Source organism: Fistularia commersonii, chromosome 3 (genome assembly GCF_037954325.1).
Source record: "Fistularia commersonii isolate RoL2024-O1a breed Wild chromosome 3, RoL_Fcom_v1.0, whole genome shotgun sequence".
Lineage (NCBI taxonomy): Eukaryota > Metazoa > Chordata > Actinopteri > Syngnathiformes > Fistulariidae > Fistularia > Fistularia commersonii.
The window spans coordinates 1,160,253-1,186,105 of NC_141286.1; the positions used below are offsets into that span (position 1 = coordinate 1,160,253).

Genomic DNA, 25,853 nt, shown 5'->3' on the forward strand with positions numbered 1-25,853 from the left:
AGCAGCATAACATTGATGTACTGATAGAGCATTAGTGAGTAGGATAGTTTTTATTGATTCAATTAAATAACTTAATAAATGAATCTATTTATTAGCAGAGAATCTTCAAGGATCTGCTCTAAGATTTGAGTGAAAAACTGGAGGTTCAGTTTTTTCGGATTTGCAAATCAAAGAGCATTGAGAGGAACCGTCCTGTCAACAGAGTCCAAACTTGCAAGGTGGCAGAACTCTGTCTAGATCTTTGTTTCTTGATTCTACCCGACTTGGAACCTTTCCGTGTGTTCTCTCCTTACAATGACAGCCGATGATCGACCATTAGGAATTTACCTGGTCTTCATTTCATTGCATGATAAAAATTGTACAAGTGAGAGAGCTGAGTAAACATGATCTGCTGTAAATAGTAAGATAAGCGCTAACCATCTCAGCACTACTTCCGACGATGGAGTTTTGGTGATTTATAGCGTTTGTAAAGCTGGAGAGCGTCACGTTTTATTCACCGAAGGTGTTTGTAGTAAGAAGTCAGGTGGGTGGAAAGTATTTTTCATCAATGACCACCTCAGAAAACCTGAAACCGTCCAATATGAGCAGGGACGGCCCTGAAAACAAACACTGCCTGAACCTGAGCTGTCATATGAGAGTGAGCTTCCTGCTGTTGCCTTCCTGTCCAGGAGCACAAGGGCATCGTGGTGGTGCAGCCGTCCATCTTGAGCTCATTGCGAACTCCCTTCGCCTTCGCCGCTGTGGAGCCGACCTCCCCAGACAGGCTGGTCGGACTGGCACCCGTAAGCCCTGGCAGTCCTGCCGAGGAAAAGTCTCCCGATGCTGTGTCAAGTGCCTCAGAGGCCACCGAGGCCACGGGTCAGTGTCGCATCACGTTTTGCTAAAATCTCTCCAAACGCTTTCTGTGATAGTTATTGTATAAATGCAGAGCGCATCGCACAAACGGACCATTTTCTTCAGGCTTTTTACAGATGTACAGTTATTTATAGATTTGTAGCCATTTACACAGATGGCAGTTTTATTTACAGATGTTGGAGTCACTTCACTCTATTTTTTCACTTTATTTTGACTTTTTATCCTATTACCATTCTATTTATTTACCTATATTTACATATTTTTATTTTCTACATTTATAGATGTTGGGTCTGTTACAAATTGCAGTCCGATCTCTAATTCTGATTCTGAATGAATTAATGGTCCCATATGAACATTTTACATTGAATGTCTTAAAATGAATCCAGATTGTTCATCTTTTAATGGCACAATAAAATTCACAGTCTTTGGAATCACATGTATTCATTTGAAAAAATAAAACAAAAAAATTGCAGAACAAAAAATGCCAACTGAAGAACTTAGATTAGACATAAAGTATTTGCAGTTGTGGCAGCCACCGCTTGCTTTATTTATTACTTTGAAATAACTCTGTTCACCATTTTACTGAATGATACACTCTTAAATAAAGCTTAGGCATTATTTCTTTTCACCCACATGTTGGGCTTGTGGGTTGTAGTCAATTTTAATATATAAAATGTAAACATAGCATTGTTTGCCTTCTCAAAATCAGATGAAATTTTCTAAATCAAGTAGGGTTTTATTATTCTTTTATAATGTCACTAACACATAAAGAAATGGCTTGATTTATCCTTGATTTAAATGCTCTTTGACTATTGGTGACTTTTTAAACGCAACCTGATCTCAAAGACAGATTGGCAATTTCACCCCATATGTTTCAGTAACTTTAGTTTTAAGTAGCTCTAAGAATAGACTCACTATCTGGACATTAACCAGTAAGTAAGCTGGTTTAACACTTGGGAAAATGAGCAACTTGTGGAAAAGTTAACTAATGTGACTAATCTTTCTGTCTCCTCTGTGTGTTTGACCAGCCCTGAGCGCACAGGCTGTTCCCTCTGCAACTGAGAGCTGTTTCGCCAACCAGCAAAATGTTTCAGAAGCTAACAACCAGTGCTTTGCTGCAACCAACGGTCACCTCCCTTCCCAACTAGCAATACAGAGACCCGGAGCCATTGATAACCAGGCTCTGGTCACCACAGACCCCATGAAGGCTAGTGTGTTTATTTTCTGAATGTTAAGTTAAGACACACCCTGCAGTTATATAAAAGAACACCGGTCAGTAGAAGAATTGTTTGCAAACATTGCACAGAGGTTTACTGAGCAATGACCAAGTCATTTGACTGATAATCCATCGGTTAGCTCTCCAGATTCAAAACCACTAGTGCATCCTGGCATATTTTTGAATTACAACTTTTTATCCTTTATTAATCCCTTGTGGGTAATTCCTTCTCTGCCGTCGATCAGCGCCAGGGGAGCAGTCATTTAAAGAAGCTGCTTTTAACTTGCAGACAACACTTTGTTTAAAGAATCATTTTCCTGAAAAGAAATGGCTGAAAACCTAAAAATGATCCGAGATTCCATCGTAGGATGTTTTCTGAGAGCAAAATCTCCCAGGGATCAGACTGTGCTTAGTTAACTCTGTTTTAGATCAATGAAAAGAGACCCTCAGAAGAGCTCCGAAGCTCTCTTAACTGATGATCTTTAATTTAAATATGCAGAAAATTCTTTACTCATCTTTATCTACCTTTAAAGGCTCCAACACTGACCATGGAAGGGGGAAGGCTGAAGCGTTTCTCACACTTGATGCCAGGCCAAGATTTTGAGACGGTGCCAGAGCCTGTATGGCGAGCACTTTACCACTGGTACGGTGCCAACCTCAGTCTGCCACGACCAGTGAGTTGATGTTCACACTCTCTTAGCGTCACTCGTGCTGAACTACTGGAACAACTGACTCACCGTCCCAATGTGACAAATGCAGCCAGAAAGAATATATCAAACTTTTAATAGTTATCTTTTAAAACGTGAGACATGGATTGCGAGATTGAATGAATTGGAAGTAAAAGGAGCCGCTGAAGGCTCTTGTTTTGCTGACAGCGCTGTCACTATAGTTCATTGGAATGAAGTAAAAAGGGAAAAATAAAAAGGCCTATTTTTAGCCTTTATCATGATTGAATTCTTTCAAAAGACAAGAAGGAAAGGTGAGCTATTCCTGTCATTTGGACTTGTTGATATCAGAAGGACCCTGCTTTCAGCCCAAGCTTCTTGTGAACATGTTTTGAAACACCTTCAGAATACTTTGCCGCAGACTTACACTGTGGCATTATTTTTTTTTTATTTTAGAAAATAGGGATGTGTTTGCGGCATGATTCCAGCCTAAGAAACATTTAGTTTAACAGTTAAACTAATGAGTGGATATTTTCTTCAATGAAATGTTTTCATTGTTGCTTCTCAATCATACATGTTTGGTGATTCTTAAACCATCTTTTATTATGAGACACTGGACTAAACATATAAATATACCCTTACTTTTGCAAAACATTGTAAAACTGTTTTGTAGATAAACAATAAGAAAAGGCTAACTGTGATTAAGCACAGGATTTAAGATGATATAAAAGCTTTCAGTCTTGCTGTACAATTCCTGTTTAGTTGTCAGGAATTTTGATGAAATCTGTCCTTGCAAATGCACGTGGATTCATTTATGATATAAAGAGACCTTCAACTTGCAGAGGAATCAATGGAATACATTTACTGTGTGTGCTTCATTCTTTCCTGGGCCACTTTTCACATTTTGATAAGTGTGATGTATTGGTGTACACAGCAACCTCAGGTTTCCCTCACCAGAGTTTTATTCTATTAATTGATGTAGTCATTGTTTTGAACTTTGACAAGGAGAATAAACCACTTGGCCTTTCATTCTGACAGGTCATCACTGATAGCAAGACGGGCCAAGCTGAGCTGGAGCTCTTCCCCCGCTACCTGCTTTTCCTCCGCCAGCAGCCGGCAACACGCCCGCCTCAGTCCAACATCTGGGTCAATATGGGTATGACCAGCCTGCGAATGTTCCCACAAAATATGCCCCCGCCAAGAGGTAACGTAAGCCTGCAGCAAGACCGGAGCGAGCCGTCGACAAATGCCTTATCCCACAACCCCCTTAATCCTCCTGGAGTGGCGAGGCGATGCTCTGGAGTGGGCGTTGGAATAAACCAATGGCCCACGAAGGGGATTGACGCTCAACACAGACCTTGCTATTCAAGTATTTTTGACGATTCTCGATCAAACATTGGATGTATATCGCTTCATCACTCGAAACGGTTTGAAATACTCCAAAGGTTAAACATTTATAACAGTAATTTGGTCCTTGTAGACATTTAGAAACAATGTTTCCAGAAAAAAAACAAGCTGAGAAACAGACAAAAGCAAGTAATAAGCCACTTGAACAATTTGCCAGTCGTCCAAACTTTGTACCAATGCATCTTGAGCAAAATAAAGAGAAATACCCGGCTTGGTTAATCGTGGTAATATCTCAAGCAACGTCTTGCCTTCTGCATCAATACTCCCAGTATTTGTTTTGTAAATAAGCTATAAAACCACTTCAAACACTCATTCCTGTTGAGAGGACATACATTCAGAAAGGAGAGGATACAAAAAACAGAGTTATATGGAGGAGGTAGATTCACTCTGGCGGCCCCTGAAGGGAAACGCCGAAAGGAAGAAGTGGACTGTTGTGTCCAGCACTCAAGTAAATGCAGGGAATCGTTTACAAAGCTGCACTTGTTCGGTTAAGCGAGCAGCGCGGCCTCCGGTCAGCACGCCGCATCGAGCGGCCGCCATTTCGACTGCAGGCCCGTGTTTGGTGTCTAAGCTGGCCATTTATTCTGTCACAACATCTAAAGAGGCAGACGTGAAGTTTAGCTTGAGAACTAGATTATTTTTCCTAAGAAAAAGTTTGCTAGCTGAATCCTCCAGACCCGGCGAGAAGACATTGGGAGTTGAAGGAGTGTTTGATTTCTCGTCTACTTGAATAGCAGGACTGTGCCGATAGAAATACTAAAAAATCACACATCTTTAAATCACTGGTTTATGAATCAGCATCATTTATTTCACCTTTTAATTTATTTTACTGGTCCTTTTTTGAGTGGTTTGCATTTTGTTTTATCCAATCCCAATCTGAAAACGCTTAAGTTGATTGACGGATCACATCTGCCCTGATTTACAGAATGGTCCTTTCTTGCTGCTTCCTTACAACTAATCCTAAGCAGTGTGCTGCAATTTGTGTGGGTGATTAATACACCATAGATTGACTACTTTCACACAACATCGGATTTATTATCAGAACTTAGTCGAAGACGGCGGTGCGTCTGTGTCATTTTCCGTCTGTCCTATGAACCCGAGCAGGAAACATGCCGTCCCCGAACGCTCCCCTGAAGCGGGTGTTAGCGTACACCAGCTGCTTCAGCCGAATGTCCACCATCAAGGATATTCACCTTTATCTGTCGCAGAGGCTTCGCATCAAAGAGGAGGACATGCGATTGTGGCTCTACATCAGTGACGTGAGTAATGCCAGCCTGTTATATTTTGTTTTTCTCATTATTTGAAAGAGAGTGATACATTTTAAGGATTACCACGATCAGACCTTGATTTTTTCTTTTCTTTTCTTTTTGTTCTGGGCACCCAGTATCGATATGGAGGAAAATATGTAGAAACAACAACAGATAAAAGCACAATTTTAATTCTTGCTTGTGAAACACAAAAAAATACAGTCATTCTTGAAAAAATGTCAAGCTATTCTCATGGACATTCGAAATCTCCAAATGTGTTGTTTGGTTGTTAAAGTAAACATGAATTGAAAGCATAGCATTAGCACTAACTATTATAAAATGGTAACAAAGCGTTGAACAAACTCATTGTTTAGAAAGAAACTTAGTTTATAGATGTTTCATTATTGACATTTTTTCTTGCTGTGTGTCTCTATTTGTTTACAACATGTATTTCTGACACTAATGGCACAACCTGGGGTGAAAATCTAGCAAATCTGAATGTTTTGTCCAAAAGCCAAAGTCGATAGATAGTCATTCATTGTTACTGAATCCCCGATTTCCGTCATTTCTGCAGAACTACCTAACCCTCCTGGATGATGAAGATCACACACTGGAAAATTTGAAGATCCAGGATGAGCAGCAGCTTGTCATTGAAGGTATTCAACCTTTTTACGTCTCTCAACTTGTCTGACCTGTAATTTGGGGTCGGATCGGCTAATCAGAGAAACGTCTTTGTTATCGTCAGTCAGAAACAAAGACATGAGCTGGCCTGAAGAAATGTCTTTCATCGCCAACAGTAGTAAGATGGATCGACACAAAGGTACGCAAAAATGAGGCTGCATGAGGCAAGGGAAGATTTGGGATGATATTTTCTGTCTCATGGAATTCTCTTACCATAATTGACATGATATGCAAACCAATGGGTCCAAGTACTTTATATGGGATTCTTTGGCTATAATTTCATGTTATCTGCACTTTATTTTGTTACCCGGCACCTGACACAACACTAAATAGAAATAAAGGCCACTGCAATCCCCTATTTCTTTTCTTCCTTGATACCCCTCGTGATAGGCTCATCAAACTCATCAAACTAGCAGCTTTTCAAGCATTTTCACCTTCAGTCGACTCTTGCCAGTTCGCAGACTCAGACCGTGTCATCAAATGGACTCATTTAGAAACAGAATATTTTGTCAGAAATGATTTTTGACTACCGGTAGTTCTTTCTCCCATTATGTATTGAACAGTATCAGGTGATCTTGTTGCACACTAGAATCAGTCTTTGAGGTTGTTTAGTTTAAACCAGGGGTCGGCAACCCGTAACACCCAAAGAGCCATTTGGACCCGGTTCCCTCGGAAAGAAAACACTGGGAGCCGCAATTACTTTTTGACGTCGAAAATAAAGGTACCACTGTATATATTACTTTTTATTACCTTTACACTTTGTATAAACAAGTGTGTCGTGTGTTGCTTCTGAAATTCACAAAGTATTACGGAGAAAATTAAATTTTATTTATGTAATGAACTCATTTTGAGCTTTGGGCTTTCAGAGCGTGTAGCGGAGCCTTGACCTGAATTTTAAAAATAAATCGGGAAAAAAATCACTGTGTCAGTAAACGATAAAAAATAAATATTTGCAAAATATCTTCTCAAATATTTATTTTACCTGGTTTATGGGACTTCTGCGCACAGCATCTGCAAATCGGGACTTTACCGGCTTCCGCGAGTGTGATGTTATTTTGAGCGGCGAAAAATAATAAATATAATTTTATTTAATATTTCAAGATCACAATAATCTTCCAACTTAGAAATAAAAGTAAAAAAAAAGGAATTAACACAAATGAAATACACTTCAATTGAATATTTATCATTTATTTTCCCAAGCCGCTCGGAGCCGCGGTGTAAAGGTGAAAGAGGAGCCGCGGGTTGCCGACCTCTGGTTTAAACCACAGTAAAGTTTGTTGGAGTGATCAGTTTTGCATGGAATTTGTCTGCAGTACGTCAAGCTTTCTCACGCCGGTAACTCTTCCCCTAACGCAGTTCCTACAGAGAAAGGAGCGACCGGTCTCAGTAACCTTGGCAACACCTGCTTCATGAACTCCAGTATCCAGTGTGTGAGCAACACCAAGCCTCTCACAGACTACTTCATCTCAGGAAAACATCTCTATGAGCTCAACAGGTGTCCTTCAAACAGCGTCGGACGAGCGCCATCATCCTGAGCCAGTCACGTCATTCACAGTGTTTCCATGTTTTTGCAGAACCAACCCCATTGGGATGCGAGGTCATATGGCCAAGTGTTACGGAGACCTGGTGATGGAGCTGTGGAGTGGCACGCAGAAGAATGTAGCTCCACTCAAACTCAGGGTGTGTGTGTGTGTGTGTGTGTGTGTATGCGCGACTCTTAGGAAATATTTTTGGCCTGGAATAGTACAACTTGCAAAAATCTTATTGGTATTTGTAGGGAACTTTTTTAAGATTCCAACTATATTTCAGCTAATGCACATGTTTGTACGGACCTCGAAACTCACTAGAATATATTAAAATAGCCTAGGACAAATTTCCACTGCTGTATGTTAGTACGTTAATTAATGTTCGTATTGTGAGTTTTGAGATGCCGGCTTGTGTGGCTTTTTGTCTTTGTGTTAAAAGTCATGTGAGCCCGTTAGGTTTCTAAATATTACATTACGACACAAACTATTGGGGATGTTTTTTCACTCACTTGCAATGACTTGTAGAATGTGAGTAAAGAAAAAAATGATTATGGTTTATAAAGAAACTGATATTTAATCGTGGCAATGAATCGCTACTGTGTACTGATTTACTGATATTCAGTATTGAATTTTGTCAAACATTAATTTGTTGAAAGTCTAAACTACTTTATCATGTGTATTAAGTATGTGGTTCTCAAAATGACATAAAATCAAAAGGTGATGGTTATTTTATGTGCTTATCAAGTCACAATAAGCCAAAATAGCAAAGAGACATTAAAAATGCCCACCAAAGTAGATCCAAAAGGCGCCTCAGCCTGCAAAAACAAAAATGTGTTGCTGTTTATTTTAGTACTTGGGATTTGAATTATTTATTAATGAGCTGTTCAAATGTAAAAACGTCAAAAATACTGCACTACTGAAAAACAATTGTGGTTCTGAGGAATACTGAAGAGGAGATTTATGGAGGGAGGGAAAGAGGATTTGATGTTTGTTGTTGTGAGAGACGAGGATAAAGAGAACAGGGTCAGATGGAGAAAGGTGAAGCAAATAGCAGAAAGGAAAAGAAGAAAAAAGACTGAAAAACAACTCGAAGTGACTCCCAGAATGCGTCATGTGATCGAGGTCTAAGGAATTTGTACAAAATTGCACATTTGCCTTTTGCACTCTGAACTGCAGACACACCTTTGTGTTAAAAATACACAATGAAATAACATTCATTTTGGCTTTTTTCCATTTCTCCAGTGGACAATAGCAAAGTATGCTCCGCGTTTCAACGGCTTCCAGCAGCAGGACTCCCAGGAGCTGTTGGCGTTCTTGCTTGACGGCCTCCATGAAGATCTCAATCGAGTTCATGAGAAGCCGTATGTGGAACTGAAGGACAGCGACGGCCGGCCTGACTTGGAGGTTGCCTCTGAGGTCAGAGATACACTATAGATATAGATGTGTTTATGTGTGTGTGTATATATATATATATATATATAGAATTGACCATATTTTTAAATCTTTGATTTGAGTCTTATCCAAACATTTCAGCAATTGTATTTCTTATCTTGGCAATCTGAACTAAAATCAACTTCAAAATGATCCTATATGATGTATAGTTGTGTCGTGGCCAAGGGTTTTAGATGTTTAGAAACATGTATGATCTTGCCTGTCTTACCAACTCTTATAGAAGACTGGAATTTTTCCCTGCTTTTTACTGGTTTGTACATATGTAACTTATTTTTACAAGTTCTCTGACTTTTTTATTATGCCAAAAAAATACTCAAAAGATGAATCACAGTCTAGTCAGTGCCAGCATGGCAATGGGAATTATGTGTGTTATATGTCACACTAGATGCTCGTGCATCTTCTGTATTTATATTGTGTATCATAATATAAAATACCAATAGCCAAATGATGGTGTGTTTATCTTTGCCTTTGTGTAAATCAAGAGATGATCACCAACTTTGGTCACATTTTGCCAAGCGTTGATTTAAAAAAACAAATAAAGATAGTATTGAAATAGTCGGAATAATTCCAATATTAAACATTGGTTCTCTGCAGGCTAATTTTCCATCAATTTTATTTGGCAAAGAGCAACAGTGAACAGTGCTTATTTTTACACATTTTCATTGTAAAGGCCTGGCATTATAGAAACAATCACTATGGTGTAATAATTCATTGCCCCACGTACTGCATCTAAAGTCTCTAATTCTATAGCTATATGCTACTTATGCTACGTCAGGCTCTGTACTGATTATGGTTTGTTTATCCTGGTGCAGGTAAGCATGGTAACTGAAGCTAAAAAAGCGATCACTATGTTCATAGAAAGTCCATGATCCTCAAATAACAGCATCTTGTAGGGATTTACTGTTGCTTTTCTCAATTGAGTCAGTCAACTGGATCCATACATTTGGGAAAGTCCTAACATGAATGTGTGTGTGTGTGTGTGTGTGTGTTTATTTAAAGGCATGGGACAACCACCTGAGAAGAAATCGTTCCATAGTTGTAGATCTGTTCCATGGTCAGCTCAAGTCCCAAGTGAAGTGTAAAACCTGCGGCCACATCAGTGCTCGTTTTGACCCCTTCAACTTCCTGTCTCTCCCCCTTCCCATGGACAGCTCCATGCATTTAGAGATCACTGGTAATGAAATGCACAATTCAGCAAAGATAAATATAAATATATATATATATATATAGATCAATAGATAGATAGATAGATAGATAGATGTTGCAAACTGAATGGCGTGTGTTATATCAGTTATTAAGCTGGATGGCTCTACACCTGTGCGCTATGGCTTGAGGTTGAACATGGATGAGAAGTACACGGGACTGAAGAAGCAACTTAGTGAGCTGTGCAGCCTGAAGCCCGAACAGATCCTCCTGGCTGAGGTTCACACCTCCAACATCAAGGTACCGAAACTTGGCTGAGCACATTATCACGAGCCGGATGTCTCCGTGGGGTTTTTGTGCCGTTCAACTTCAAGAGATTTTGAATTAAAGGCTGATACAGCCAATCTACACTCATAACACATTCACCCACCTCTGGAATAAAAAAAAAACAAAAAACTGTGCAATATTTCATTTCACTGTGCAATACTCAGAACTGTGCAATATTTCATTTCATAACAGCTACACTACAATTTTTTCCTTTTATCATACTATTGTGCACTCCTTACCTCACTTGTTACTAAGACACTTATAGTTTTATCACTTGTTTACTAAGACACTTTATAGTTTCACTGAGACACTTTTATAGTTTATAGTTTATTTTTATTTCTAATTCTGCCTTTTTCTTTTTATTATTTATTACTGTTATTTTTTTCTGTAACTCTGGCACAACAATTTCCTTCGGGATTAATAAAGTTGTTCTTATCTTATCTTATCTTATCTTATCTTAAAGCGTTTTATTTATTAGGCATCTCATCATGAGTCTGTTCATAGTGCTTTTCTCAAATAAAACCATACTGTCGTCTCGTTTAATGTTTAATGACCGATACCTATATGAACATAGAGGACGAAGAGAAATAAAGGAGGTGGCGGTTAAAGGAATTGGATCGGAGACAGTGGGGTTGAGGAAGGAAAATTAAGAACATTTAAGTCTTTTTGACAGCAAACGTATCACAGCAGGTAAAACAGAAACGGAGAGATTTGCTTTCAATCTTTGTACAGTTTGTATACAACCAACTGAACACATTTATTATTCAGTTTGTTTGCTAAAGAATCAGAGTTATTTGATGACTTCATCAGGAAATTGGTGGCTGGCCCATATTTACCATGGTTTTTCGTTGGCCCTTACTCACTGTCTCCTGTTTTCTGCTTTAAATGAATTCTGTCTGTTTTAAATCCCCCATCACGGCAACAGTGGGTCTGAAAAATGATATGATCAAAAGCTAAAATGGTGAACACAAACAAAGCGATGCAGTAAAATGACAGAAGAAATTCAAGTTTTGTTCTCTTTCATTGTTCACATATGAACCTTTTGGTTTCCTGCTGGAGATTTTTGACCTTTTAACTCTGATATGGTTGCACTTAAATTTAAAGATTCAAGGATGATATTTGATTGTGTTGTGAAATAACAGTGAAGTGTGTTGTTATTTGATTTTAAAACGCTGACTGCGTTTTCTATCCTCTTCATATACGTTTAGTTTATGTGAGTCTTGCAGCGAAATATCATGCAGTTGGAGACATCGATTTGAGATTTAGTTCTTTTAATATAAAATTGCACCCTGCTATTGACTACTTTTCTGAAGTCTAGATTTTTGCTATTTTTCACAAGAAAAAAATTAGATTGCGCAAAGCTATTTGTTTCATTCATGGTTTTATTTTTTCTAAATTTGTGTATAATGTTATGTCATGTGAACATAACATATATGTATTTGCACAAGGGCAATTTTACAGTGTTTGCCATAAGAAGATGTGCACGTGTGAGCCATTTTTGTTAAGCTGCTCTGCTGTTCTTCTTAGACGCATAGTGAAAATCCCCAAAATGCCCATATCAGTATCCTCCGTGTACTTTTAATAAAATCATGAAGGCATAGCAGCAGTATTTATTTAAAAAGCCGTCAAATCCAACAGCACGTGTCGACCTCCATCACAAATGTGCTATTGTCTTCCAAGAAACAATGTCTTGTTTCCAAAACTCTCTGTTGCAGAATTTCCCTCAGGACAACCAGAAGGTCCGTCTGTCCGTCAACGGTTTCCTGTGTGCGTTTGAGATCCCCGTTCCAGGTTCTCCAACCTCTCTGAGCTCACCCACGCTAACAGGCGAGCCTTGTTTATGTTCAATCCAATCCGAATTTGTCCGAGACGCCACAATGAACTGGCTCTTTCCCGACCCTCAGACGTCACACCCAATGGCTCGGCACCCAACGGACACCCGGATAATAAATCCATCCCGAATGGCGGGCCGGCCTTCGCCACCTGCAGCCCCGAGGTCCCCCTTGCTAACGGCATTCCCAATGGTCACGTTACTCCAGTACAGGACAGCCCCTTCATCGGCTACATCATCGCAATGCACAGGAAAATGGTAAGTCATGCGCTTTGTTAATACTTTCTTCCAGCGTCCGTCTTGACGGGGGTCTCTGTTGTTTAGCAAATTTCAAAATGTTTCTTTCTCCTTTTAGATGCGCACCGAACTGTACTTCCTGTCATCTCAGAAGAACCGGCCTAGTCTCTTCGGCATGCCACTTATTGTTCCCTGCACCGTGCACACCAGTAAGAAGGACCTCTACGATGCCGTATGGATTCAAGTGTCCCGACTGGCGAGCCCGCTGCCTCCGCAGGAATCTAGCAACCATGCCCAAGACTGGTGAGAACTAGCCGACCCCACGACAGCAAATAAGATCAGGTTGTGCAAAGTGATCGAAAGTGACCTGAACTGACCTGAACTGCACCGTCAGTTTAAGCTCTCCAACGCTGTACAGTAAACCCTTGTTTTCTGCGGGGGTTACGTTCCAAAAAGACCTTTTATAGGCAAAATCCGTGAAGTAGAAACCTTTATTTATTTTTTTTACCAATTATTATACAATTAAATACTCTATTATACATTGAAAAGAAAGAACAAACCATTTTACAGGCTCAATCATTTGTTTCACAAATAAAAGTACTGTACTTTCGAAAGGTTTTTTTTTCAACAAATAACTTCTGTACTGTCAAATAATAATTTTAATCATCAATGTGAACAGAAGGTTTCAAATGGCAGAGATTAGCGCCGCCCACCGCGACCCGAGTCATTGGATTAAATAGGAGAAAATTAAAAATGATTATGAAAAAAATGGCGGACAGTCGCAACCCTTTTTGCATCCTTATTAAAACTTATCGCTGCTGTCGTCCTTATGTTTTTTCTTCCTTCTTTATGGAACGAACGGAAGATTCATTCATTCCGTAATGCCGACCTACAGCCGCGTAGCTTTTAGCTTCCCTTAGCATGTCCAGAAGTTTAACTTTATCTGCCATAGATAGCGTCTTCCGCTGCCTTTTGGGCCCTGCAAGGTGCTTTTGTCGCTCCAGAGCGTTTTGTCAACATTATGGGTTTTAGAGAAACTTGAAATCCCGAGAGAATTTGCACGTACGTCATGTAAATTTGTCAAGCTGTTTTACGTACGTGTACATATTAAACTGCAACGTTATTGACGCACAGGTAGAGAAGAAGCGGAGTGACTTTTTAGCCAATCAGAATGCAGAACACAATGCACCATGCAAATCCGTGAAGTAGCGAAACCGTGAAAAGTAAAGCGCGTTATAGCGAGGGATCGCTGTAAATGTAAGTAGGCTGTGACCCGTCGGGTGCTCATAGAGTTGCTGCATGACGGGTTGTGACATTTCGGTAGATTAGACCAATATTTAAACCAAGAATTCCAAGGATTTAAATGTCTTTAATTACACATGAACATGAATACAAGATTATTTATCTCTCATTCAGAAATGCACACATTCAGAAACACACAGAAGGAAAAAAGGAACCGTTCATTATAATACTGCATTCTTCCAACTCAGATTGTCTGTTAAAATGATTTGATTCAAACTATTCTATGTGAGTCGTGATATACAGGTGAACTCTTTTGATATCATTTGATATTTCACCACCCTTATTTACTGTGTGACAGCTCCTATTCACACAGCGATATTTTAATCGTTCTTTGATAAAGGCAAAGTAATTGGGTCAGAACTTGGTGCTGCTGGATTAAATGACTGAAAGTTTATCTTTTTTAATGAGAGAAACAGCCAGAGTTTCCAATCAGTATGTTTGTCCATAACTAAGAAAACCTTGGATTGTTTTGTCCTTTTTTTCCATTTTCACTGCCTCTCATTCATCTTAGACGGGGATTTTTTATTGACCAAAAAGTTTGGATATTGCCTGGAGACTCAAAAAAAATGTTTGTTCAAATTTAAATGTTAAAAATTTAAATTTATATCTAAATTTAAATGGAATTGATTGATTGATTTGGCAAGTTTTTCCTCATTTAAACCAAGAATTCCTCCCAGCTTGTTGATGGTGATAAGAAAAGTGTGGTGGGTCTTATTTCTGAGAGGAGATGAATCTCATGGATTTCTATCAGCCACAGTCACTTGCAGCAGGTCGTTCTTACAAACGTAACCTTGTGTTCAGCTCTTGCAGCAGCTCAAGCCGTACACTCTACGTGCACAATCTAATTTCTTGTTTCCGTAGGGAAATAAACACTTTCATGGTTTGCCCTGATCGACCATTAGACTCTTTAGTCAAGTTTTCGTCTCATCATGGTAATGTCTGCAAGTTCACCTTTCCACGGCCTCCATTTACTTGCGGAATTAATAATTGCACGGATTTTCTATGTTTTGGTTTAGTGAAAAGGTATTTACCAGCTGGCATAAAACTGTCAAGCACCCAAGTAACAGCCAATGTAAGTGTAAGACCTGACAGTGATTTTAACTTATTTTGTTTGTATTTGACCTGCAGTGACGATAGCATGGGCTACCAGTACCCCTTCACTTTAAGAGTCGTGGCCAAGGATGGAAACTCGTGTGCTTTTTGCCCTTGGTACAGGTAAGACGGGATCTGAAACACAAACGGATTTTAAAATTAAAATCCACGAGTAATATTTCTTAGCGTTTAAGAAGGGTGATGCAGCAAACCCAGGTGACGTGTCCTTCCCCGCTGTGTCACCAGGTTCTGCAGAGGCTGCACAGTGGAATGCACTGAAGACAGAGCCTCCGTGGGAAACGCTTACATCGCTGTGGACTGGGATCCCACCGCTCTGCATCTCCGATACCAGACCTCGCAGGAAAGGGTGAGAAACACACCAACATGCGAATGCACACACACACACACACACACACACACACACATCCCGCGTACTTGGAGGATAATCAGTCTGTAAACGTTCAGTTAGCAGGTTCTCAGCTTGATTAAACTTTGCTCACTTTTAATTGTTTTTTTTTTTTTTCGAATGGCTTTCAATGACCTTTTTAGATCAAATTACAATCTGAAATGTGGTCCGCGAACCTCATCGAATGCTCATTACTGTGCTTTAAGTTGTTTTCTTTATAGTTCTGGCTTCATTTATCTGACTGTAACCTCCCCCGACATCTTATGACTTTACCAAACTCTTCCCACTATCATTTTATTTTATTGCTTCTTTTGATTCTTTAAAATAACTCAACATTCTAAGTATCCTCTGGCTTGATGAATACGTTTGCGGTTCATCATGCGGTACAGCTTGAGTTTGACAGCACAGAGTGCCGCTACTTAGGTGTTACTTAATGTTGAACAACAATACAAAAAATGAAATTCTTGCCCCTTGGAAATCTGACATTTGAGTTTCACGTCCCTTAACTTCATTTCTAGTGTGAATGTTGTTTGTGATCCCGGTGTATCAGATGGTTTTCATCCACTGTCTACAGAGAACAACAAAACATTTTGATTTTAGGTAGATTTTAAATTTAGATTACTTTCAACTTTAATGTTACACTCATGTTGCACACATTTGAATGACAGTAAAGCACCTTGAACTTTGGGGGGAAAAAAAAGGCGCAGTAAGTGCAAGTTTTCCTCCAAGTCAGAAGGAAAGCGTCAGTTACCGAGTCCAACTAACACCCGGCCTCGCAGATCGTGGAGGAGCACTGCAGCGTGGAGCTTTCCCGCCGAGCCCAGGCCGAGCCCATCAGTCTGGACAGTTGTCTAAAAGCCTTCACAAGTGAGGAGGAACTGGGCGAGGATGAACTCTATTATTGTTCCAAATGCAAAACCCACCGGCTGGCCACCAAGAAGCTGGACCTCTGGAGGCTGCCGCCCATACTGGTCAGTAGCCACTGGTCAATCGATATATTAAATGCATTCGTTCTTCAAATATTAAAGCTCGGCTTCCCTTTTTCAGATCGTCCACCTGAAGCGCTTCCAATTTGTCAACGGTCGCTGGATCAAGTCCCAGAAAATTGTGAAATTTCCGCGGGAAAACTTTGACCCCAGTGCCTTCCTGGCTCCCAGAGACCTGGAACAGTCCTGCCTTCACTCCCACAGCGAGAGTGAAGATCTGCTGAGGATCGCCGAGGACAATCTGTCCTCCATCTCTGCCCCGGCAGGCTTCTGCAACCTCCTCAAAGGTAGATGGACGTCTAGCTTTGGCAAAGCTGCCGTCCCTCCTGTTTCTGCTGTGAAATGTTTGAGTCATTCGAGTAGAAGGATGAAAGTGCAGAGTTTTGAAGGCTATTATCACATGGATTTATTTTGTCATTAAATTCCCCTGTGGTCGGTCATTTAAAGTCCGGTTATTGACGAACACGATTTATAACCGCCAATAGACTGGAAAGGAGAGGAATGAAAGTTAGTTACAGCAAGACAGAATATATGTGTGTGAATGAGAGGAACTCAGGTGGAACGGTGAGGCTACAGGGAGTGGAGATCAAGAAGCTGGAGGATCTCAGGTACTTAGGGTCAACAGTCCAGAGCGTAGGAGAGTGTGGAGAAGAGGTGAAGAGACGGTCCAAGCAGGTTGGAACGGGTGGAGAAAAGTGTCAGGGGTACCAAGAGATAGAAGAACATCAGCCAGAATAAAAGAAAAGGTGTACAAGACAGTGGTGAGACCAGCGATGATGTTTGGACTAGAAACTGTTCCAATGACCAAAAGACAGCAGGCAGAACTAGAGGTTGCAGAGATGAAGATGTTGAGGTTCTCTTTGGGAGTGACCAGGATGGAGAGGATCAGGAATGAGTCTATCAGAGGAACAGCACATGTTAGATGTTTTGGAGAGAAGGTCAGAGAAGCCAGACTGAGATGGTTGGGTCATGGACAGAGGAGGGATAGAGAATATATTGGTAGACGGATGCTGGACTTGGAGCTGCCAGGCAAGAGGTCTGGAGGAAGACCAAAGAGAAGATTTATGGACGTAGTGAGAGAAGATATGAAGGTAGTTGGTGAAAGAGAGGAGGATCCAGAGAATAGGGTTAGATGGAGAAAGTTGACTCGCTGTGGAGACACCTGAAGGGAAAAGCCGAAAGAAGAAGAAGAAGAAGAAGAAGAAGACTGAAAACCGCAGCGACGGATGCGATGATTTCTATTATAGGCTGTGATATATTTTACACGCATGCCAGGCGATGCTTGAATGGATAGCATTTGCTTGTTATAGAGAAAAAAGAGTCACGAACGATGCGCTTCATCCCGACAGTGTCTCCTGCCTCGAGCAGAAAGTCGGCCCCGTCTCTGAGTCGGAGCAGCAGCCCCTCCGGCAGCCCCAAAGCCGGCGGCGGAGGCCGGAGGCACGGCCGGCTCCGCCTGCCTCAGCTCAGCGGCAGACACCGCCTCTCCAACAGCAAGGAAAACCTGGAGGGCTCCGCCAACGCCGAGGCGGAGACGAGAGACGGTACGGCCCGGGCCGACCCGGAAGGAGGCCCGGCGGGAAGCCTGTCCGGCTCAGGGGAACCGCCGGCATCAGAAACATCCTTCAATACCGAGGCGTCCGGCGGTCACTGTGACTTGACCCTGGTGAACGGAGACGCCAACGGACTCAACTCGGACTGCAGCACGGAGAGCAACCCGGACCACGACGGCGCTCTGCTGCCGCACGCAGATAACATGTGTATGGATGCCATCTACAGCCTCTACGCCATATCAGTAAGAGCTGTCACTCAAACTCACTGCACGGGGATCGATTCTAATAAGAGAAGATAAACTTTATTGATCCTCATAGGGGAAATTCCTTTGTCACTGCAGCGTAACAGTTATAATGTCAAAAAAGTAAATAAACATGAGTGTGTGTATAGCAGAGGAGAGGAGATAGCGAGACGAAAAAAATCCATGAATAAATAGACGGCAGATAAGTAAACAACAGATAACAACTACAACAACAGGGATGACACTGGAACAGTGAGGGTGAAAAATACACAACTAAACGACAATATAAACAGAGTGACATCCTTAGAATAGATCCTTGTCTATTTCAACTCAACGTTTACTTCAACTGATTTTTGAAAACCCAAGGTCACCTTTACTCACATACAGCGAAAAAGCATGAAAAGGAAAGTTTCCGACACCAAAGTATTTGACTTACCTGTGAATCGTCAGCCAATGATTAGAATTAATAGTTAGGTGAACTTAATGACTGATTTATTCTAAAGCCTGACTGAAATATGTGCACGTATTAACCTCACAAAGATGATGACAGGTGTGACGTTAACCAACCCAAATGTAGAAAGAAGCACGAAATTGAGGCGTTTTCATTTTTGGCCGCGTTTAAGTAAACAAAGTAGAAGCATTTGAGTTTCCAAAATGAGAATCCTGTGTGACGTCTGCAGATGTTTGGTTTATCTCCGTCTTCACATCTCCTGGTTCTGAACGGTTGTCTCGTACCGCCGATCTTGATAGCAACACTCGATAGCCTTAACTTTGACACTTTATATTTTATTGTATTTCTTATTCTCCCTCCTTCCTACTACCATCTATTATTGTTATGTTTTACTTGAAACTCTGGCACAACAATTTCCTTCGGGATAAATAAAGTTGTTCTTATCTTATCTTACCAATTTATTCAACAGGATCGCGTCTTTTGTAAGATGTTTGAACACAACTTGAAGCTATTTTTTACTGCCAGATATCAGTGTTGTATTGATCAGGCTGTAGTGTAATCAATAATATTAGCCATAATGAAATAAATGATAGTAGTGTAATACAGCGGGTCTAAATGCGGCGTCAGTAGTACAAGTCTACTGACGTCTACCGGTAGAGTGGTGGTGAAGTAAATAGATGTATAAAGAAATGAAAGAAAAATGGCTTCATTTCCTTCCTCTTTTTTCCATTTGTGGTTCAGGCGGAAGGGACGTGCGTCTTATTTTCCAATGAATTCTTATTTCTCTGGAGACACAGCATGCTCTGCAGCTCTGCAGCTCTGCAGCTCTGCAGCAAGCCTTCGTAATGACACATTTAGAGAAATTGATGCCCATGTGTTTCTGCACCTCTAAGACCTCCTTCTTCACCTCCTCAGTGCCATTCAGGAATTCTGGGAGGAGGCCACTATGTGACATATGCCAAAAACCCCAATGACAAGTGGTACTGCTACAATGACAGCAGCTGTAAGGTAAGACTACTTATTCATGATAGCGAAGGTAATTAGACACTCATCCCATAGGCGTGTTTATTATATACTTCCGTATCAGCCGTTCTTATAGATCTTCATCTACAGAGATTCAACTCAGCACGGCCTAAACTGTGTGTATCAACTAACTTGACTCCAAATGTACCAGCTGGTCTACAGAAATGCATATTCAGCGTGTCGGACATATTGAAAGCATCGAGATGAATTCCTCTCCATTCAGCCGCCGGCAACCATAAAAACCTATCTTTAACCTAAAAAAAACAAAACTGTGCAATATTTCATTTCATAACAGTACACGACAATTTTTCCTTTATCATACTATTATGCACTCCTTACCTCACTTGTTACTAAGACACTTATAGTTTTATCACTTGTTACTAAGACACTTTATAGTTTCACTGAAACACTTTATAGTTTATAGTTTATTTCATTTCTAATTCTGCCTATTCTTTTTATTATTTATTACTGTTATATTTTCTGTAACTCTGGCACAACAATTTCCTTCGGGATTAATAAAGTTGTTCTTATCTTATCTTATCTTATAAAACAAGGATTTAGGTGCACATTTGATCACGATTTTAATTTGAGCCTTGTTGCGATCGGGTCTGCACATCGGTGCGTATTTACCAGTTAAAATCGAGTATTCGCCGATAAACCGCTGTGAACGAGGCTGTAATTTTAGCCACTGACCCAAAGGACGAATGAATCCTCAATGTTTGTGGACTTGCAGGAGGTACATTCTGAGGAGATCGACACGGACTCGGCTTACATCCTCTTCTACGAACAGCAGGGAGTCAACTACTCGCAATTCCTGCCAAAGATCGACGGCAAGAAGATGGCCGACACCAGTAGCATGGATGAAGACTTTGAGTCCGACTACAAGAAATATTGTGTCCTGCAGTGACGACGTCTGGTCTTCCGTCTTTCGGCCCCTCCGAGCGGGAGGATTTATTTCAAACCGCTAAAGACTAGTAAAGTAGTGCGCTCCCATCTTTAAGGATGCTTCATGGCACTTTCTACACTTGATAGGAATCCTGGATTTAGTAGAAAGGCACTAGACAATAAAAGCACTAAACTGGTGCACTTTGGAAAAAAAGCTCCCCCCCTTCCCTTCCCTTCCCTTCCCTTCCCTTCCCTTCCCTTCCCTTCCCTTCCCTTCCCTTCCCTTCCCTTCCCTTCCCTTCTCTTCCCTTACTTTACCTTCCCTTCCCTTCCGCAGTCCTTGCGATGACATCCATGTATCCTACGGTTGCGGGTGTTTCCGAATGTATGCCGATGTGGCCAAGCCGTTGAGTGATGTCGCTTTGTCATTGTGCATCAGTCGCCCGTCATGTTGTTTTACCCTGAAGGTCACATGATGGGAAACACACAAATTAAGCCCCTAGATGTCAGTGTGAGGTCAAGGACTGGATTCCCGCTCCCGTTCAAATGCCTGGTTTGAAACGGGTCCCGGAGGGAAAGGAGCTGTGTTTTTCGCCGGTGTTCGTCGCCGCCGGACACGAACGGGCAAATGAAACGACGACGGTGTCTGGCGGAGTAACGATAGCGTCTTAAGGACGAAAGAAATGAATCACACGCTACCTCATATGCTCATCGATTCTCACTCGTCGGCCAACTGTCCCCGTGACGTCTTCGACAGTATTAAACCCAAAAACCGATGCCTCCTCTCGCCGTAGGAAACGTAGTAAACGCATTTCACGCTGTCCTCGCCCTCTTTAGGACACTCACAGGTCCAGATGTCAAAATGAGACGAGGCATTCGGTTCCCAGAACTGTGCGTCATCGCACAACTGCCAAAAAAAAACAAAAAATCAGCAGAGATTTTGTGCAATGTTTGATTTGTTTTCGGAATTCCTCTTGAGAATCAGACTCCGGCTTTAGCAGGACCGGTGCCATGACTTCGAGGGAGAGACGCTTCCAGAAAAATAATAGGTTCCGTATTTAATACTTGTTTGATACTGCAGACTAGTTGTTTTATAAAATATGTGTTATTGTTTCGATTGTTCTCTTTTGCCGTTAGTGAGGCTTTCGGATCCATCGTAACGTGGGGGAAAAAAGAAAACGCTCTAGGAGTGGATATGGGTTTAAAGGCCAAAGCCAGAGGCGTAAAGCTTTTCTTCGTCTTTGCTGACGCACCTATGCTGACGTATCTCCTCCTCCTCTTCGTCCTCTTCGTCCTCCTTGTCCTCCTCGTTGTCTTCTTCTTCCTCTTCCTCCTCTTCCTCCCCGTCTTCGTCCCCCGATAACAACAACAAAACGCCAACTGTTTCTTCATGTAGCAAGAGAGGATCCTATCAGCACGCTGCGTTATCAAGCTAAATAAACTTTAAATAAAACAAGGTGAGATTACACGACTTAACGTGGATTAATGCGCAGTAAGAAATGTATGAAGTGTTTATAAAAGCATACATTTATCCAGTTTTTATTGCGTTTATATACAAGTGATTGGGAGAAATGAATATAAATGCCTTTTCAGCTTTGCATTGAATCAGTCTCACTGACCATGTGGACACATCTCATACACCTTAAGTGTATTTTTAACTTACATGCGACTCATTTTAACAAATGATTTATTTATATTAATTTATTGAACGATTAGATTACTAGTGTGGTGGTAGTTACTGTTGAGTTCGGTCTTGTTTTTGTGGCTGATGCTGAACTAAATGTATGAACTATTAGATGTTGACTGAGTTAACCACTCAGTCAACATGAACCATTAATAGATGTCTGCAAAATAATAATTCTACTGTTTATCAACGGCAAAGTATTAATCCATGTTAATGAGAGTAACTTCCTTGTGACTCATCGGAAAGCGACTGCAAGAGTCAAAGTTGCAATCGATGGATCATCTCGAGTTTTCCCACGGAAATGATATCCAGCACTTCAATTTACAGGTCGGCCATCATTTTGACGGAGATAAAAATGCGCCCGGTTGAATTCTTACTGATATCAAACGTTGTTGTTTTTTTCTTATTTGCACCCCAAAGTCAAACGCGTCATGGATGAAAGATTAAGAAAAAGAGAGACGGGCGGATGCTGTCCGAGCCGGCCGGGCCTCCAGAGCGCCGCTTCACGCTTACCATCAACACACATTCGCACATTAGTCGTACTTAAACCAAATGTTTTTCTCCTCGAACACAAATTTATATTTCCGTCTGTTTTTTTTTTTGTTTGTTTTTTCACTTTTTATGGAACTACTCGGCGTCGTGCCTGAAATTAAGTATGTCAAGTCCTACTTGGAAACAGCGTTCGGCGCCGCGGTGAAATACAGTTTGATGACATCCTGCTTTCTCCACGTGGAGAGTTTGACTGGCGGCGTCTTGTTCTGCAGCCCAACTGTCTCAGGGACCTTCAGCTGGAGCTTTGAATGATCAGAGTTTTCGAGCGCTCGTGAATCGAACTCGTGAGCGCTCGTTTCCGGTCCAGGAAGTAGCGTTCGGTGGCCTCTGCGGCGGATCCGTCGAGGTTGCTCGGGGATTGGCGGGAAAGGCGTGCCGTTTGGCGGTGATGTCACACCCCTGGGTTTGTGGAGAGACTCCCTCTTCTGTTCGCTCTGGATTTGATTTATGAGTGAAAGCCGGCGCTGTTGGCGTGTGTTGTTTGCTGTGAGCACGCAAAACACATTTGGAAGTGACCGGATTCATGCCGGCGCTGTCGTTCGGCTGCAACGGTTCCGGTAGCTTCCTGTCATGCCATTGAAATGAAGCGACAATAACTCGAGGAATTGATGCAAACCTGGTATGGAACCGCGCAACTTGATGACAGAATAGAAAGGAGTTTTTTTTTTTATTGGTATCTTTGATATTTTTTTCGCTAAAGTGCATCTAAACCCGATCTAATCCACCAACATCCAGACTCAGGCAACGGCGAATGAGCGTCGATGGGGAGTTTTTTTGTGTTTTTTTTTTTCTTTTGAACAAGCTTTCTGCCCGTTTCTGTGGAAACAACAAATCAACTCCTCCTCCAGTGAAAGACCCCAAAGTCATTTATCCATTTCTAAATGTTTTCAAAAGTAACCAAAGTTTGTGGAGTATTTGAGCGGCGGCCTGGGTGTGTTTGGGTGTCGATGTGCTCTCCGAGTTCTCAGCCTGAATTCCCATTTCACGCACCGTCAGGACTTGTTTTTGGCCGCTTCCGCCCGAAGCTCTGGCCTCTGGCTGCAGCCTCCAGAGCGGGTTTGAACGGCGCAGGCGGAGCTCGGCCCGATCACTGTGAAGAGAGACGACGAATCTCTGTGATTGGATGTCGTTTTTAAGAAGATGATTTATTTGGAGAAATACGTCGCCGACTGAAACGAGTGTGTCTGTTGAGCAAATCGTGATTTCTATTTCTGTGTACCTGCTCCATTTTGTTCCTCCGCCCCGCTTTCTTCCCCCCCTCCCGTGTCGAGAACGTCACCAAATCACTCAAAGGGAAGATTTGTCTCTTGAGAACCCCGAATCCTTTGTCATTTAAGTTGCAAAACTGTCGAGTATATTTTGTGTCGTATGTATGAATGTACCTCTTAACAACTCGTGTGATGCTAAGCTCGCCACACCCGTAGCTTAAAGTGTATTAACAAAGAGTAGCTTTTAAAGAGGGGGGTTCATTTCAGCGAAATGTTTTTTCCTCCGACGAAAAATCCCAGATGCTAAATTGGGTACAAAGTGTTTCTTGAACCACAGGGCTGATGTTGTGGATCATCCTCGCCGTTCTCGAAGCCCCCGGAGAAAGAGATGGAGCATGTGCAGGCAGTGCGATCGACTACTGAGCCGTCTGTCAGGGTGTGTAGCCTCTTTATTTGTCAGATCTCAAGCAGATGTGTTAATTTAATGAACTTTGTAAGTGTTTGTTGAAAGAAGGTGACATTGCACTGACATCAAAACATGTACATACAAATGTGTTTTGTAAATAAGCCAATAAAACTATGTATTTGAATATGAACTGTATAAACTACTGTACTTGTAGTTGTATATGGAGTGAAACCATTGACTGTAACAGATATCCAAGCAACAAATTAAACTCTGCAGAGGAAACCCAGACTTTTGGGCTCATTGTTTTTTAAAAGTCATCTATGGTGACGTCGCGCATCATTTCATTCAGTGTGTTTGAAAGGCGTCGTCGGTGGTCGGTGTTTTATTTCCCTCCGGAAACCTCCCTTTTCTGTACGCCGACGGCCATCGAAATAAAAAGTCAGTCGGTTCACTTCTTATTTCTCAATCAAGTTTTTTTAGGAACTGATTCCAATATACTGTTTTTAAAGATAGCAAGCGAGTAAAGCTTGTAGTCCGCAAAAGCCTCTCGAGACATAAAACATATAAATGGCTGAATGTTTGCTTACCTTTCTTGTATTCTTCTACGCTGAACCTGGTGAAAAGTGACCTTTTCTGATGTGTGTATGGCCACAAAGTTACATTACATTACATTTGGCAGACGCTTTTATCCAAAGCGACTTACAATAGAGGACATAAGGACTGCAAATACACTTGCAAATACAAGATGCACAGGAAATATACAGAACAGTAAGCTGGGGTTAGTGAGTTGGTTTTTTTTGTTTTTTTTTTGACAAAGACGTACACAAACGTACACACACACACACACACACACACACACTGCATAGCCTAACTTGGTGCCTAACCTGATCTGGGGCATCAGCGCAGTGAAAAGTCCTGAAAGAGCAAAGTTTTTACCTGTTTCTTGAAGGTTGAGAGAGATGATGCTCGTCTTGTTGCTTCCGGAAGTTTGTTCCACCACTGAGGTAGTAGAACTGAGAACAGTTTTGCCTGAGATGGCTTAGAGCGAGCAGAAGGTACTGCTAGTAGGTTTGTATTAGAGGAACGCAGCTCTCTGCCGGGAACATAAGGTCTTATCGTTTCGGTCAGATATGCTGGACCTGTTCCTGAGGTGGTTTTGAAGGCCAGTATCTATGTTTCTAAGTGCCTCATAGAAACATAGATACTGTCTTGCTTGGCCTCTGCTTTTGCACACAAAAGTTGTATTGTACTTAGTTAAAGGAAATTTCTTAAAAAGAGGGATTGAATTTCATATTCAGACTTTTCTATAATGGTAAGTTCTGCATAGCTGTCGGAAAAAATGGCACATGAATGAAGAAATAAATTCCAGAAATCATTTGCCAACTTGCAGAAGCCTTTTTCAAATACCAAAAATATCTACTTGTATACTTTTAGGAAGCCTCTGAATTTATTTTACAATTTCCTGTATTTGCCGGT

At 41.3% G+C, this 25,853-nt stretch overlaps 1 protein-coding gene across 4 annotated transcripts in view; it reads left to right on the plus strand.

The window, feature by feature from the left end:
- usp32 (ubiquitin specific peptidase 32) overlaps window positions 1-24,659 on the plus strand; it is a 52,081-nt gene extending 27,422 nt beyond the window's left edge. For 2 of the 4 annotated variants that reach the window (XM_086140885.1, XM_086140910.1), the window contains 22 exons: window positions 669-858; window positions 1,884-2,062; window positions 2,605-2,745; window positions 3,775-3,940; window positions 5,248-5,402; window positions 5,965-6,046; window positions 6,136-6,210; window positions 7,428-7,566; window positions 7,646-7,751; window positions 8,840-9,013; window positions 10,049-10,223; window positions 10,341-10,492; window positions 12,235-12,346; window positions 12,424-12,608; window positions 12,706-12,890; window positions 15,018-15,104; window positions 15,228-15,348; window positions 16,167-16,358; window positions 16,435-16,660; window positions 17,723-18,168; window positions 19,535-19,627; window positions 20,376-24,659. In XM_086140885.1, the coding sequence (XP_085997011.1) occupies window positions 669-858; window positions 1,884-2,062; window positions 2,605-2,745; window positions 3,775-3,940; window positions 5,248-5,402; window positions 5,965-6,046; window positions 6,136-6,210; window positions 7,428-7,566; window positions 7,646-7,751; window positions 8,840-9,013; window positions 10,049-10,223; window positions 10,341-10,492; window positions 12,235-12,346; window positions 12,424-12,608; window positions 12,706-12,890; window positions 15,018-15,104; window positions 15,228-15,348; window positions 16,167-16,358; window positions 16,435-16,660; window positions 17,723-18,168; window positions 19,535-19,627; window positions 20,376-20,549 (3,555 nt within the window). In that variant the 3' untranslated portion in view covers window positions 20,550-24,659. The remainder of the gene's footprint in view (window positions 1-668; window positions 859-1,883; window positions 2,063-2,604; window positions 2,746-3,774; window positions 3,941-5,247; window positions 5,403-5,964; window positions 6,047-6,135; window positions 6,211-7,427; window positions 7,567-7,645; window positions 7,752-8,839; window positions 9,014-10,048; window positions 10,224-10,340; window positions 10,493-12,234; window positions 12,347-12,423; window positions 12,609-12,705; window positions 12,891-15,017; window positions 15,105-15,227; window positions 15,349-16,166; window positions 16,359-16,434; window positions 16,661-17,722; window positions 18,169-19,534; window positions 19,628-20,375) is intronic. The other 2 variants (XM_086140894.1, XM_086140902.1) reach the window with 2 other exon arrangements.
- The last annotated feature ends 1,194 nt before the right edge of the window (window positions 24,660-25,853 follow it).